General features: G+C 40.3%; 1 protein-coding gene across 1 annotated transcript; it reads right to left on the bottom strand.

Annotated features, from left to right (window-relative positions):
- Nucleotides 1-9,395: 9,395 nt before the first annotated feature.
- Nucleotides 9,396-14,836, bottom strand: LOC143848166 (purine permease 3-like). Its single transcript, XM_077357029.1, has 2 exons — nucleotides 13,987-14,836; nucleotides 9,396-9,900 (listed from the first exon to the last, which is right to left on the bottom strand). Exons 1-2 carry the CDS (start codon nucleotides 14,776-14,778, stop codon nucleotides 9,583-9,585), a joined length of 1,110 nt encoding a protein of 369 aa, XP_077213144.1. The 5' UTR covers nucleotides 14,779-14,836; the 3' UTR covers nucleotides 9,396-9,582.
- Nucleotides 14,837-15,274: the final 438 nt, after the last annotated feature.

Raw genomic sequence — 15,274 nt, 5'->3', positions numbered from 1 at the left:
ACTAATCTCCCAGCTTGGGAAAGTAGTTTACCTTTCCAGCCCTCTATCTTTCTTCTTATCTTCTGAATTAAATCATCGAAGAAGCTGGATTTCACACGCCCTACATAGAGAGGTACTCCCAAGTAAGTGATTGGTGGAATTTTATTAGTGAATCCAGTTGTGCTTGCGATAATTTTTCTTCTAGATGGAGAGGTCTTCTCAGAAGCAGCAAAGCAACTCTTTGATTTGTTAACTAGTTGGCCTGATGCTTGCTCGTATTTACCGAGGAAGGACATGACTTGCTTGAGGCTATTTTTACTCCCATTTGAGAAGATTATGGTGTCGTCCACAAACAAGCAGTGGGTGATCGGGATGCTGCCTCTGCTCCTTTGAAAATATGTTGCTCGGCCTTCTCTAAAAACAGAGGAGAGCCCTCTGCTTAGAACTTCCTCTGCTAGAATAAATAGGCAGGGCGGCAGGGGGTCTCCTTGTCTCAATCCTCGTGAAGATCTAAAGAATCCATTGGGCTCACCATTCAGGATGACTGAGAACCAGCAACTTTGGGTAGCCTCCTCGATAAGCTTTCTCCATTGATTAGAGAATCCAAACCTTTTTAGCACATCTTGCATGAATTTCCAGTTGAGTCTGTCAAATGCTTTGGCCATATCTATTTTTAGCATCACATTGCTGCCTCTTACTTTTTTCTTCAACCCTGTCATCATTTCTTGAGCGATTGCTATGTTGTCCGAAATGAACCTGCCTTTGACAAAAGCTCCTTGTTCTAGGGAGATTAGATTTGGCAATACTTTTGCAAGTCTTGATACAATAACTTTGGAGAAAATCTTATAACAAAAGTTACAAAGGCTGATGGGTCTGAAGTCTGAAAAATCTTTTGGGTTTTCCAACTTTGGGATCAATGAAATGAATGTAGATGAGTAGTGTTTAGATAATTTACCTCCCGCCAGGAAAGCTTTGGAAGCAGCCACTAGATCAGATTTGATAGTGTCCCATCAAGTGGAATAAAAGAGCCCACTGAACCCATCGGGTCCTGGAGAGCTTTCCTGAGGCATGCTAAAAGTGGCGACTTTGATTTCCTCCTCTGAGGGAGGGGCCAGTAACATTTGGTTGTCCTCGGTAGAGATCAACATGGGGATGTGATTAAGCAGTTCTTGATTCTGCCTTGAACCTTCTTCTGATAGGGCCTTTTCAAAGTGTTTTCTTGCTAGCTCTTTGATCCTGCATTTGTCTGTAATCCATTCTCTCGAGTGTCTGATTTTGGTGATCCCTACTCCCCTTCTTTGGTGTTGCATAGAAGCATGAAAAAATTTGGTATTTTGATCACCCTCTTTGAGCCATTTCCCCTTTGATTTTTGTCTCAGAAGATTTCCTCATGGAGAATAGCTTCATTCAAGTTAGATCTAGCCCTGCTTAGAGCCTCAATATTTTCTGGGTTTGGATTGCCTTGGTGAGCAACTTCTGCTTTCAGGACCTCGTCCTCCTGGCTTTTGATGTTTTGAAATACATTGCCAAAGATCTCCTTGTTCCAGGTTTTGAGGACTCTTTTGGTATTTTCAAGTTTTACGGAGAGTACCTCCAGTGGGTTTCCATCCACTTGGATAGACCAAGCCTCGGCTACAATTGCCTGGAATTGGGGGTGCCTAGTCCACATGGCTTGGAATTTAAATGGTCTGATGATTGGTGAAGATGGAGCATGGATGCTTATTAGGAGAGGACAATGGTCAGAGCATGTACGAGATAAGTGGGTAAATGAGGTAGCTTGAAAGTCATTCAGCCATTGGGAGTTGAGGAGCGCTCTATCAAGTCTAGTCCAAACACAACTTCCATTTCTTTGATTGTTACACCTGGTGAATCTCGATCCTGTGAAGCCTGCATCAATCAGACCCGCATCATCAATGGCTCCTTGAAATTCCCTGCAGGAAACAGGGTTTGAAGGCCTCCCACCCAATTTTTCTCTAGCATTAAGAAGGGCATTAAAGTCCCCCCCCCCACCAACCAGGCCGTGTGAAATACCTGGCTGCAATCACTAAGATAGGACCAGAGCTCTCTCCTCTCTACCATAGAGCAGCTGGCGTAGACGAGAGAGAGAAAGGCCACACTTCCAGATTGGAGGTGAGTTAGCTCAACTGACATGGCTTGAGACATGGTAGATACCAGTCTCATACTAAGAGATTTGTTCCAAAGAAGCCAAATCTTAGAATAACCAGTGAGGTTAGTCAAAGAATGCTCGAATTTCAGCATTTTGGCAAGGTTTTGAATTTCCTGATCATTTACTAATGGTTCCATCAAAGCTATATAGCTAAGGTTGTACATCTTTGATATCACTTTCAGTCTCCTCCGAGTGAGGCTATTTCTTACCCCCCTGATATTCCATATAATGCCGCTAATCATGGAGAATACCTTCCTGAGGGCCTTCCTGACGGCCTTCCTGATCGGGTTGAGGTGCTTGTTTTTTTGTTTTTTTTCTGATGTATTTTTTTCTGCACTCTTGGAGTCTCTTGAAGATTTTGAACCGCTAGGACAATGTCTGATGAGGGTTCTAGGGGAACATGGTCTTGCAAAGGATCTTCAGTTAGAAGAGCTGCAAGTGAAGGGTCTGATGAGGGATTAGGTAGAGTTGTGCCATAAGATGGATTTTCAGGAGGCAGAGTAGCCAAGCTACCGGTTGGACAACTGAACAATAGAGATTATGTTGGAGTGAGGCTTTGCATAGGTTCTTCTGAGGGTTGCAAAGTGCTGTCTTTATCTAAAAGGATAACAATGCGGATGTTGTCCTCTCTTACTTTTTCAGAAAGCTCTTGTATTCGAACATCAAAAGAATCTTTTCCTGCTATTAGTTCTGAATACGAAGGATTTTTTGATGGGATTGAACCTACTGAAGTTGGGCCAGGGTTGAGGAGGCTTTTTGACGATTTAACGGGAACAGATACAGGCAAGGTAGAGGGTTTTTGTCCTTTGCCTTGTTTTGGCTTTGGGTTTTGCTTGGGTCTGGAAGAGATAGCTGAGCCTGTTGGTAGGGGGGTATGGGCTTCTGAGTCTAATTCTAATGTAGATAGATTTGTAGGTGATGCTAAGGATTGGTGGATAATATCCATTGACTGGGTGAGGACAGTAGGTTGGTCCGCTTCAGGGGGTTGGTCTGGTTCAGGCAAGGCACAGAGAGGGTCTGCTTGGATATCATGCTGTAGGCCGGACTGGTCTATGATTAGGTTGTCATGGATATGGTCAGATATTTGCATATCAGAGCTCTCCAAATTATCTGGACTATCTGCATCACTAACTATTGTAGCTGGATTAGGTTGGGGGACAGCATTAGTTGTGACATTGTTCCTTCTTTGGTACTTCTCTGTGCATTAGCATCTTTTCTATCTCCTAACTCCTTTTCATTTTCAGCAGCTGCTTGGGTCACTTGGATCAGAGGAGAGAATTTGCAAATTGTATCATTGTGACCGAATTTGTGACAGCAGTTGCAATAGAATGGGATTCTTTCATAAACGACCTTTTGCCATCTGCCTTTCTGGCCAGGGAATCCCAGCCATAGCCTTTCGGGGTGGGGTGCATTGATTCTGAGCTCAATACACAGTCTAGCAGCTTTTGTTCTAGTTCCTATAGATGTTGGACCGTGAATCTTTAAGACCCTTCCAACTAACCCTCCAACTGAGACCAAAAAGTCTTCATTGTAGCAAAATAAGGGTAGGCCTGGGAGGGTTATCCAAACTGGAGCAACAGGGAGTTCTTCTCCCGGGGAGAAATCGGGAGTCCACCTTAGGAATCTCATAAGAAGACCATGAATTTTGATGTTATCTGCTTGCCAAACTGCCATAAAGTCCTTGTCTGTTCCTAGCCTGATTAGTAAGTGCCTCTGATCCATTATTGTCACAACAGGGTCTTCTTCCAGGTAGAGTTTCTTTTTCAAGGTTTCTCTAACTAGTGCTAGGGATGGCCTACCGTAAGAGCATTTAGCAATCAGCGCGAGACGGAAAGGGGCCGATCCTTTTTTAACATCATCATCGTTGAAAAAGATTGCTGGCTCACCATTGGGGGTTTTCTCAGGAAGCTTCACTCCCAGGCGCAGTTTCGGGAGGAAGATTCGTTTTGTAACTGTAGCAGCAAAAGACTTGCTTAGGTCATTCTGGAAAACTATGGGAGGGGGGATGATGAGGGGGGATGAGTGTTTTTCAGGTGGAGGGGCTGGAGGGGGGTGATGAACCCCCACGATGGGGGGTTCTGGAGGGGGTTTCATTCTGGGCTGTCCCTATGGCAATCCAACAAACAGTTGGTGCCCACGGTATTTTCCACACAACAAAGGGAGTCGGGAATCTGGGTTTTGTTACCTTTCCTTTCCAAGGTTACAGGCTAGGTGGTACATAGAAACATATGTTGGAGAAAAAGAAATGACCTTTCTTATTTCAGTTTGCTAAGCAGGATTACAACATACCAAGTATCCATGGTTGATGCTCTACTTAAGGTCTGACAACATATCAAGGCAGCAATTTTGTTGTCTTCCTTTTGCTCGAACATGGTCGCCTCCCACTTTCTTAGAATCTTTCCAATACTATAGCAAGGATGATCCTTACTCAATCCCAATTAGATCTGGACTGACATACCTATGGATTTCATTAAATGCTTGTCACCGTCAAATGAGAATGACGTCATTTTTTGTCGAATAAGAAACACCAAAGGCGTATAAATAATCATCCATACCAGTGAGAATTCCTAACACAAAGCAGGCTATGAAGAGACGAGGTGTTATGAAGAAGACTTTTGCGGTGTTACCGTCTTTTAATCGACGGTTGTGATAAGAGATTAAGAGAGGGATAAGCATAATTGGCCATCCACCTGTTTCAAGCCAGCTTGATAGCCATTTTCTTTTTCCACCACGTAAGAAGTATAGACGGAGGAGTAAGGGGCCACCAATGTTACCTATGAAAAAAATGATAGAATTTATCACTAGAAAGGCTGTTTTTGTGGCTTTGGTGAACCCCTCTTTGTTGGGTTCTTGGGTTTGGGATGTTTCCATATCTTTCTCTATGTCTAGAGGGATGGGAGGAGGTGAGATTTGGTTGGTGTTAGACATGGAGAGAGGCAAACAAATTTAGAGAGAAGGGGTTTTTTGGGGGACTGAGAAAGTTAATGAGACTGAGTTTTGAGTTGAATGGTAGTTCAGTTAGGGAGTGCAGAAGAAACTGAATGGTAGTTCAGTTGGGTTTTCTCGTGTTTCTTGTGTTTGGATTCTAAGTCTTTTCTTAAATTAGTACTGCCATGGAAGCTAGTTTTGGCCAGTCTACAATTGCGACAAAATTATAAAGATATCTTCGTAAGATTGATACGTGTGAGGGGCCTGAGGGCACTGATTTCGTGGTCCTCTTTGCTTCAATTCTCTGAAGGAAAAATTGCCAATGGGGGACATCAAAAAACGAGAATTGCCATCCGGGGACACACTTGTAAAAAATTATTAAAGAGGGTTGATAATCCCTTTTTGAGAGTTTGATAACCCCATTTACAGGGTTGATAAGCCCCTTTTTAGAGACTTGATAACCCACATTTCGTCCCTCTCTAACAATTTTTCAAAAGTGTCCCCCCTTGGCAATTCTCTCATTTTGATATCGTCCATTGGCAATTTTCCGTGGGACCCATTGCAATTATAGTAATTAATTAATGGCAACTGATATATTCGTCCCCTCCTTTTTCCCTTGTCCAGCACCCTATACTGTATTTATGACTACCCTTTTACACTACAAACGGGTGGCCCAAGAAAGAAAAAGGGACGAATATATTATTTCCCTTATAGTGTCGAATAACTCGAAACTCAAGTCTTATAAAAAAAAATGATTTGACCAGTCAACAACTCGGAAGGACTGAAAGTAACCCAACCCGGTTCATGTTTTTCTTTGCGTTCCTTCTTTAAACTTCAACCTTATATTTAGTAAACTCACACGACATTCAAACTGCTCACACGTTTTTAGTTCAAATTCTTTTGTGATCACGGACAGGTATTTGAGGAGGATGGGATGATCGGCGAAGGTAAAGAAGAGGATGGACTCTACGTCTCTACCTATTGCAACTTCCAAATAAGGATTTTGCTAGGGCATTCTTTAGGGTGCACAGGGGACTCCTTAAGGTCAAGGTGCATTGAAAATGATATTTTACAATCATTTCACACATTTTTGGATCTTTGAAGTTTGAACACCCTTCTTTTGCATGAAAATAACTTATCAAATTTATAGTCACTAAGTAGTTACTTGCTAATTTAATATTAATTTGATAACTGAGGACAAACTTTAGACACTAATCACAATTACAACTCTTAGGAAACGTCAAGCGTTTGCAGAATTTTTCTATTCAAATATATCACATTTAGTTCTTTAACATTTAAGAGACTTGAGTCAAAGTAATTTTTACATGAAACACCGTATAGTGTCATATGATCCTTAGGCCTCCTCCACTTCTCATCGGGTCACTAATCCACAACTTACAGACTTCTTGGGGGAGTAGAGAGCCATCTATATATGCCGGAATTGCTGCTTATGTGAAAGCTCTTGCAATCTTTTATAAGTGGGAGGAGTTGAAATTTGTAGAGAAAAGAAGTGAGAACCCGCAAAATTTGTAGGGGCATTGTTGTGTTATTTAACTTATTTTCATAAAGCTTTACAGCCCTAATCACATGCTTATATAATAATATATGTTTCATAAGTCATAACTTCCCACACTGTCGTAGTCAAGACATGGCCAACAATCCGAGTAGAAGTATCTAATTTATGAGTTGAAATGCCGGTCCCATTTGTGTGTGTCTGTGTGTGGTGTCTTTGTTAGATGTAACTAACTTTGTATCTCTTTCTAACTGTAATAGAGATCTTTATATGAATAACAGGCTTTATCAGCAGCTATCTACTGGTTGAACTTACAGGTGGCAGCAAATCATTGATCGAGTGACGGGTCCTGCTATGCTTCAATTTCCATTCTTCATTTTGATCCTCCTGTTGCTCAACAGAAGTATGGGTTGAGGTCTACATTGTTGGTGGTATGCTAATGGTTTCTCTGAGCATCAAAACTCCCATCCAGCTCATCATTGGGAGGTAATAAGCTACTTAAACAATCAGTCTTTACTTCCTCATTCATTGGCTATGATCTCACCTCAGAAAGAACTGATCCTTGTTTGAAAGGTGGATCAAAACTTATGTATAGTACTTGTTCATTCATATTGAAATAATAGAGTTACATGTTTAATTTGAGGTTAATTCAGCCATTTTGTTGTTATAGTAAACATTTTTTTTGGGACTTGAGCCATCTCTGTATCGGTACAATGCAAATAGCAACCGGAAACAATCCAAGAAGGAAGACCAATTATGTGTCTTTAAAATCTATACATGTATGTAGCTTTCTGGACAGAAATTGCATGTGAATCTGTGGGTGGCCATGTTTGTACCATTCAAGATGTTATACAGAATGAAGCTATTCAGGAGCATATTCTGAGTCAGTGGTGGATTGATGCCGTGGCTCTTTGAACTTCCTTGGATTAGTTCTGCTATGCATTGTCCTCTGTAGCGAGCCAGCACCCACCATTGTTGCATTGATATGGACACGGTATCTGGTCTGACATGGGTTCTCTCGTAACACTTCAACTCCCGTCCAAACATACAATAAGGGGCCGTTTGGATACATGGATTTTACAATCATAGATTATAAAATTATGTGGTTCTTGGGGAAGAGTAAACGTTGGGAGCATTAACTAATTTATTGGTCCCCAACATAGATAGGCTGGGCCCTGGAAGTCTTTTCCATCAGAAAGTTATGAAGAACATGTAGGATAGAGTGGGCCCACTTTGAATTACTTTTCCAACAGAACAATGATACGAAAATCTTCACAGTTGCAGGGACAGGATTGTCTAATGCAGGAGAGTTTTAGTCATGACCCATCCATTGTAAGGAACTAGGGATCAGCGTTTTCAATTTTAAGAACCGATTGTGAGTCCAAAACTGATAATTGTAGAAGTGCAACTCGGGTCAATTTTTGAGAATTCGGATTAAGTTTATACCATTTAATAGGGCCAGGTTCGGCTTGATTCCAATTATTTTTTAGCAAAAGCTCAACCTGACCCGACTTAAGTTAATTGGACTCAATTATGTTTAATGTCAATGTTGTCCTTAACAGCCCTCCTAATATTGACAACTGTACCCTTAAAACGATGCAAGTCTTAAAAGGGATTTGTGTCGTATAATGCCCTATAATAACAAATAAAAATAACAAAATAAAAATAAAGTCTAAAATCCTATAGCTGAGTGCACATGTATTTTGGGTCGGTCTTGTATTGAGTTAGAATGGTCCATTTTATCTTAATTCAGTTTCAAACTCTCCATGGTCCTTACAATGTTCTTGGGAGAATAATGCGGGTGCTTAAGAGGGAAGAAAAGGATAAATTAGATATCAAGAACACAACTTAGAGAAGAAGAAGAAAATGGGAGCAAAGCTCAACCCAATTGATATTTCATCAATTACATAAGTTAATCAACATCCAAAATCCCCTCTTAAGATAGTTTGTAACTCTTTAAATAAAATAAAACCAAAGCAAATTCGTTCAAGCTCCTCCATTAGCTAGTTTAGGGACTAACATAACATTAATTGTATAAGAACTCACTAACTTTGACCGTTTTGGGAACCCACAGACATAGTCCACAAAAACTGCCATAACTTTCTACCCTATTGTCCAATTTTCAAGCACAAATACTTGTTGGAAAGATCGCAAAGATACCTACAACTTTGTAGTCTACCACTTTCCATAATTCTAGCATTTAGAGATCCAAAAAACAGATTAAAAAACAGGCCAGCAACATTACTGCAGGATTGCTCCTTGGAACTCCACCAAAAACACCTAGGCTTGACATGGCTGCCATGTTGGCACTACATCAGAGAACATGGTAGTCCTTGAACAACCCGTATCTTGAGCTCCTGCCATGTCCCCAAGTTTCTTGCAGAAGTGATCATCCTAAGTATCCTCTTTTTACACTTTCGTTTGTTGAATGTGAACTATTTTAGCTGAACCATCCATTTGCAGGCCAGTGGTCTAACGGCTATATGTGTTTTATCTTGTGAGGTTTTTAGTCTACTGTGGCCTTAATGGACTGGTTCCAGCCATCAATACAAGATTTGAGTTGCTAATTTTTAGTTTGCTTGCAGCGACCATTCTCTACCCACTTCTTTTAGGCACGGTAAATGAGAAAAATAGAAAAATTTAGAAAATGCAGTTTGGCCAACTGGATCGACCAGCCTGTTTCCCAAGAAATTCAAAATCACTTGGAAGATTCTCACCCGAATCGACTCGGTTTCACCTTGGTTGAGTTCTTGTTCGAGATTGAGTTTTTTGCCCTACTAAATCAAAACCACATTTAAATCATCAGAGTTAATGAAAAATTGACTCCAATCCAATCCACATTGGGGGTCCACCAGATGAACGGTTGGGACACCAATTCTTTAAGGCAAATCAAGATCATCAATCCATGCTAACGTATATTCATACAATTATCCTTACATAAAGAAATGCTATTTGGGTACTACGAATGAGGTAAGCTCTCTTCAGCTATAAGCTTTTATTTCTCTCTATCTGCAAGCTTTTCTTTCTTCATTTTCCTCATCTCTCCATACAAGTAGGAGGCAAAACCCCAAAGAGAAAGAGCAAGGGAAACGCCCTTTTCAGCACCGAATTTCTCTTTGAAGATGAAGACGGCTAAGACCTCTATTACAGGGATAAGAGCTGCAATGATAACTCCCGCATGCAGAGATGAAGAAGATGAAATAACACCCACCATTCCTAGGAAGAAGAACTGCCAAACAATTGCACTTGCGGCGAGAAGCACATAATATTTTACCTCGCCAAGTTCAAATTCTCTTGCTTCTCTTGGAATAACCTGTAACATTTATGTCATAAACCCATATGAGAGAGAGAGATGAGTTTCTTTCCTAGGATTAGCTCCACAAGGTTAATGCAAAGATGAAGTAGAAACTGCCTTAGTGCTTTTCACTTCTCTTCATGTTTTGTATGGAAATCTATTGACTACGCCACTTTTTGAGAAGGACATAGTGGAGTCGAAAGAAGTCATAGTGATGCAATTTGTCAAATAAGATTAGGAGGAGGCCTAACTGAAATGATGATCAAGTTCATAAATTGGTTGTTCATACTTCATAGTAAGAATCAAAGAATAAGGTTATCTTATAAAAGATCTGGAAATGATAGTTCGAGATCCATAGTTTGAAAAAAAGGTGTGCATTGCTATCACTACTCGGTTATGGTCAGATCAGGTGGAATTATATTCTGAAACCAGCTGACAACTCAGATAATGGTGCTGACATACGGTGGTGAGATTCAAGGATGAGCATGATGAGATTATTGAAGATGTCCTATTGATCTATCCGGGTAAAATTACTTCTCTAGATGATTTGATCTTACGTATCGGTTACTCTGTTCATGCATGCTCCAAACAAAAATATTTTGATATATATTCAAGAGAGAAGGATATGTGTTATGTTCTTGGGTAACTGATCTACTTTTGACGTAAAGGAATTTGGGAATGAATATGAACCAATATTCAATGAAGGGGTATTCACTTTGAGTTGTGTAATGCATGTCACAGAGATGTGAAAGAATCTAGCATCTTTTGGCCAATTAGACTCCATCGGTTGTAGTTATTCAGCTGGAAGTATACCCATGAAAATCACGTGTGGAAACACAGTAAGGATGAAAGGAAAAACGTGTGATGATTTGTATCATTTGGTGAGAACTACATTCATGAGTGTTGTTCATAATACCTTAATAGATTATTGGAAATAGAGAAACGTGGGCACACTCAAGGTCTCATATGCAAAGACAAGTTTTATAAAAGCAGATAGTGTGAAGTGCATGACGGTTTAATTTCTAGTAGTAGAGAAGACGAGCCGAAAATCGTCTTCAGAGTTCACTAGTTGAGAGTTCCTCCAAACAAGCTATAGATGTACATTGGCCCCGTTGAACGAGTTTGGTGGAATTAAGACCACAAGTTTGGTGGAATTAAGACCAAGATGATTCAATAATAATTTGTATAGCTAGTGATGATAGAAGGTCGATGGATATTTGCAGTGCCGGCCAAAAGGTGAAGACGCCAAAAAAAAAAAAACTATTCAGTGTGGCTAAGAAACAAGCCAAAGATGGAATTATTGGATTTGGTGTCTTGTTTCCTTGCAATCGAGATTCCCCCTAGTATTTTTCTAATGGGATTAAGAAAGAGAATTGCTTTGGATGGTTTCTAAAATCATGGGATTTCTCTATAAGTTTCTTGGTTAGTACAGGAGATAAAGAAATGGAAAGAGTAGAAGAAGAAATGGAGCTTTTAGAGTGGAAAAGAGAAAAGAATTAGGTTTTTCTTGGATGTGAGTGTAGGTCGGGTTTGATCTTTGGGGTATGAGCACTGAGTGTGTAAGGAATATGTTGAGGGATATCTTTCATGCCGGACCATAATTTGCTAATTTTGGCATAGGGAAGTGATATATTCGCCCCCTTCTTTTTTACTCAGAAGGGCCCCCTCTGGTGTATTTATGACTACTCTTTTACACTATAGGAGGCTGTCCCAAGTAAGTAAAAGCAGCGGCCAATATATTAATTCCCTTTGACATATTCTGTCCTATATTAGGACTAGGTTTGTGCGGACCAATTCCTAAGGCCCTGTTTGTTTTGGATTATGAGTCCAAAATTGATTATTTGACTCCAAATGAAACAGTTTTGGACTCTCAGTCATTTCTCAAAATCCAAATCAATCCCGGCCTAATATATGATTTGACATTGAGCAGACCAGCTTACTAAGATTTTGATCATTGGAAGATGGAAAATGATGGGGGAAGAGCACACTAGACATGTGAAGTTCTTTAATGAGCTTTCGGACAAGCTATCACTAATTCACTATGTTAACATTGCTTTAATAAGCTTTTAGACAAGCTATCTCTAGGTTTTCTCATTAAAGCAATTGAGACACATGTGGGAAATGTTGTAGTCGTTGTTGAGAGATTTTTTGAAGCAAAAAGAGTCTCCTGTTGGTGAAGAAGCGAAAAACGTAAATAAACATCTTCATAGAGTGTATTAGGATGAATACGGATTAAAGAGATTTTGGATCCCCTGGTGAAGAAGGTTGAAGAATGTGATCGAAGCACGGCCAACTAGGGAGGGATCCTAGACGACATCGGGTTTGTGTGTCATGTAATCCGCAGGGAGTTTTGTGCTTCTGTAATCCATTGAGTGCTTCTTGTAATTCTTTTATTTTCCCCATTAAAATCTTTCGAAGTCTTCTCCCGTAGATGTAGACACACATTGTGGTGAACCATGTGAATCTTGTGTACTGACATTGCGTTTGGTTAACACACAAAATCATAAAGATGCTTCCATGTTTGGACAGTTAACGGGTCACTGCGGAGGGCTGTTTTGAGCCCTAAATTCATAACACTTAAGCCATGTTTGAAAACCATGAATTTTTTTTGGGATAATTACATTTACACCCCCTCTAGTTTCTGACACATCCACTTCCACCCCTATAGTTTAAAAAGTGACAAATACACCCCTATAGTTTCAATTTGTTTAAGGTTTGCCCCTTCAGCTGAAGGTTCGTCCATAGATTGAAGGGTTAGGATGATTCGATGGAGCTGATTTTTTGGGCACACCCTATCTATGTCAGGACCCATCAAATCAACGCTTTGGATCATCCAAATAATGTGGGCCCATACCCGAATCCAAACACTACCAAACGCTTTGGATTCGGGTGGAAGTGGATGTGTCAGAAACTCGAGGGGGTGTAAATGTAATTATCCCTTCTTTTTTTTCATGAAAAATTTAGTTTCTCGAGGGATGGGGCGGTTTAAAGAAGGAGAGAGATCTCCCCCCCCCCCCCCCCCCCCCCCCCCCCCCCCACCCCATGGATATTTTTCCCCATATGCGAAGGGGTGGAGGAGCCACCGTTACCTCCAAAAGGCTTAAAAGTAAACGTCCTCTTTTTTGCGGCGCGGGTGGGGTTGCGGAGGTGATATCCATATCCATTAGAGGGGCGGGGGGGGGGGGGGAGGGGAGATATCACTGCCCTAAGAAAAACAATGATAGTTCAATTTTTCTTCTCTATGACTCAAATACCCAAATATTTTAATCGGACAAATCAAAGACATTTTATATGCTGTGTGAGAGTGAGGTCTAGTATTTTTTTTAAAGTACAGTGGGCTCACATCATAGGATGATCCAAACCGTTCATTTGCTGTGTCACAATGTAAATAAGTTGCACCCCTTAAATCATCTTCATACAATGATTATAACCCTCCGATCTCTAAAAGTATCTGTAATATGCAGTCCCTCTCCAGATTAGAGGGTTAGGATAATCCTATGGAGATTATTTACAGGGTACAGCCTATTTATGCTGTAGCCCAACTAATGAACGATTTGGATCATTCGATGAAGTGGAACCCACTGTAGAAATTGAAAAATCACTACAAATCTCATCAATCAAATACCCTCGCAAAATCTAAGTGATATGGTGCGAGCCCATATAGTCCAATATTTTTCCAAAAGTACCGTATGTCTTACACCTAGGATGATCCAAACCATCAATTTGATGGGCCACAACATATACACCTTGCGTCCCAAAAATCATTTCCATTTGAATGATTCCTATCCCTACAATCTATTGAGGTTTTCATAATATGCAGTTCCTGAATAGATGATTTTTGGGGCACAACTTACGTTGTGGCGCATCAAATGGGCGGTTTGGATCATCCTATGGTGTAAGCCGTGCAGTATTTATTTTTTTTCAAAAATACTGGACCATACAGGCTTACACCATATAAAATCTCCATTGATGTATTATCGAAATGAGAAATCTGGGAGATTTTTTTTTTGTCACATTGAACATGGCAGTGGCCAATGGGTGATTAGTTCCATGTGCCCAATCTAGCTGTTCTTGTACTTTCTAGAGAGAGAGAGAGATTGATACCTGAAAATCGTTATCTACCAACATCCCCACAGTGCAAAAAGCAGTAGCGAAGAAAGACAACACCAACTGCATCTCCATAACCAAACTATACGTTATTTCCTGCTTTGCTTTAATATAAGTAAGCTCCACCAAAGGCAACACTAGTCCATACAAAGCAGCTGCACCAATAGTCATAAAAAACCCAGACCAATACTGAAAATTCGTTTCATTCTTAGGTCTATCCCCATTCGTATGTAATCCAAGAATAATCGCTCCAACGGTTAATAAAACAACCGAATTTATCGAATAAGGACTGAATTTCTGCTTAACAATAACCAAAGCGAAAACTGCAGTAAAGGCTAATCGACTTGAGATGAGAAGAGCTGATGTAGAAACAGGAAGATAAGAAACACCAAAGGCGTATAAATAATCATCCATACCAGTGAGAATTCCTAACACAAAGCAGGCTATGAAGAGACGAGGTGTTATGAAGAAGACTTTTGCGGTGTTACCGTCTTTTAATCGACGATTGTGATAAGAGATTAAGAGAGGGATTAACATAATTGGCCATCCACCTGTTTCTAGCCAGCTTGATAGCCATTTTCTTTTGCCACCACGTACGAAGTATAGACGAAGAAGTAAGGGGCCACCAATGTTACCTATGGAAAAAATGATAGAATTTATCACTAGAAAGGCTGTTTTTGTGGCTTTGGTGAGGCCCTCTTTGTTGGGTTCTTGGGTTTGGGATGTTTCCATATCTTTCTCTATGTCTAGAGGGATGGGAGGAGGTGAGATTTGGTTGGAGTTAGACATGGAGAGAGGCAAGCAAATTGTAAGATGAAAGGTGGGATTTTAAGTTGTATTTTTTTCGTGTTTCTTTTTAGGGAAAATGACCAAATAGAAGGGGTTTCTACTGACTATGACATTTCAAGAGGGGTGTTTTCTAAATCACCAATCAAGAGTGCATATGACTAAAAGACCCTTGACTCTCTCTCTCTCTCTCTCTCTCTCTCTCCCTATCAAATCACCTTTTTGAAATGATTACATTTAGAGAAAAACAAATCCCAAAACCCACCTTTTTCCCTCTTCTTCTTCTTCCTCCCACCTACCAAAAAAACGTACGTATGAAAAACCCAAAAACCTCCATTTTTGAAACCCAAAAACCTCCATTGTTAGATGTCAAAAGCTCCATTCTATTGCTGAAAACCTCATTTTTAGATGTGAAAGCCTTCATAACCCTTCATTGCATTGCACAACGCCTCCATTTTCAACAAATATTGGAAAAAAACGTTATTGGATTTGGAAATCT

This window comes from Tasmannia lanceolata, unplaced genomic scaffold, assembly GCF_043159265.1.
Source record: "Tasmannia lanceolata isolate RefF3 unplaced genomic scaffold, GAP_Taslan_0.1 ptg000016l, whole genome shotgun sequence".
In the NCBI taxonomy this organism is placed as follows: domain Eukaryota; kingdom Viridiplantae; phylum Streptophyta; class Magnoliopsida; order Canellales; family Winteraceae; genus Tasmannia; species Tasmannia lanceolata.
The sequence above is the reverse complement of the archived record's forward strand: the minus strand, read 5'-3'. Positions and strand labels throughout refer to the sequence as shown.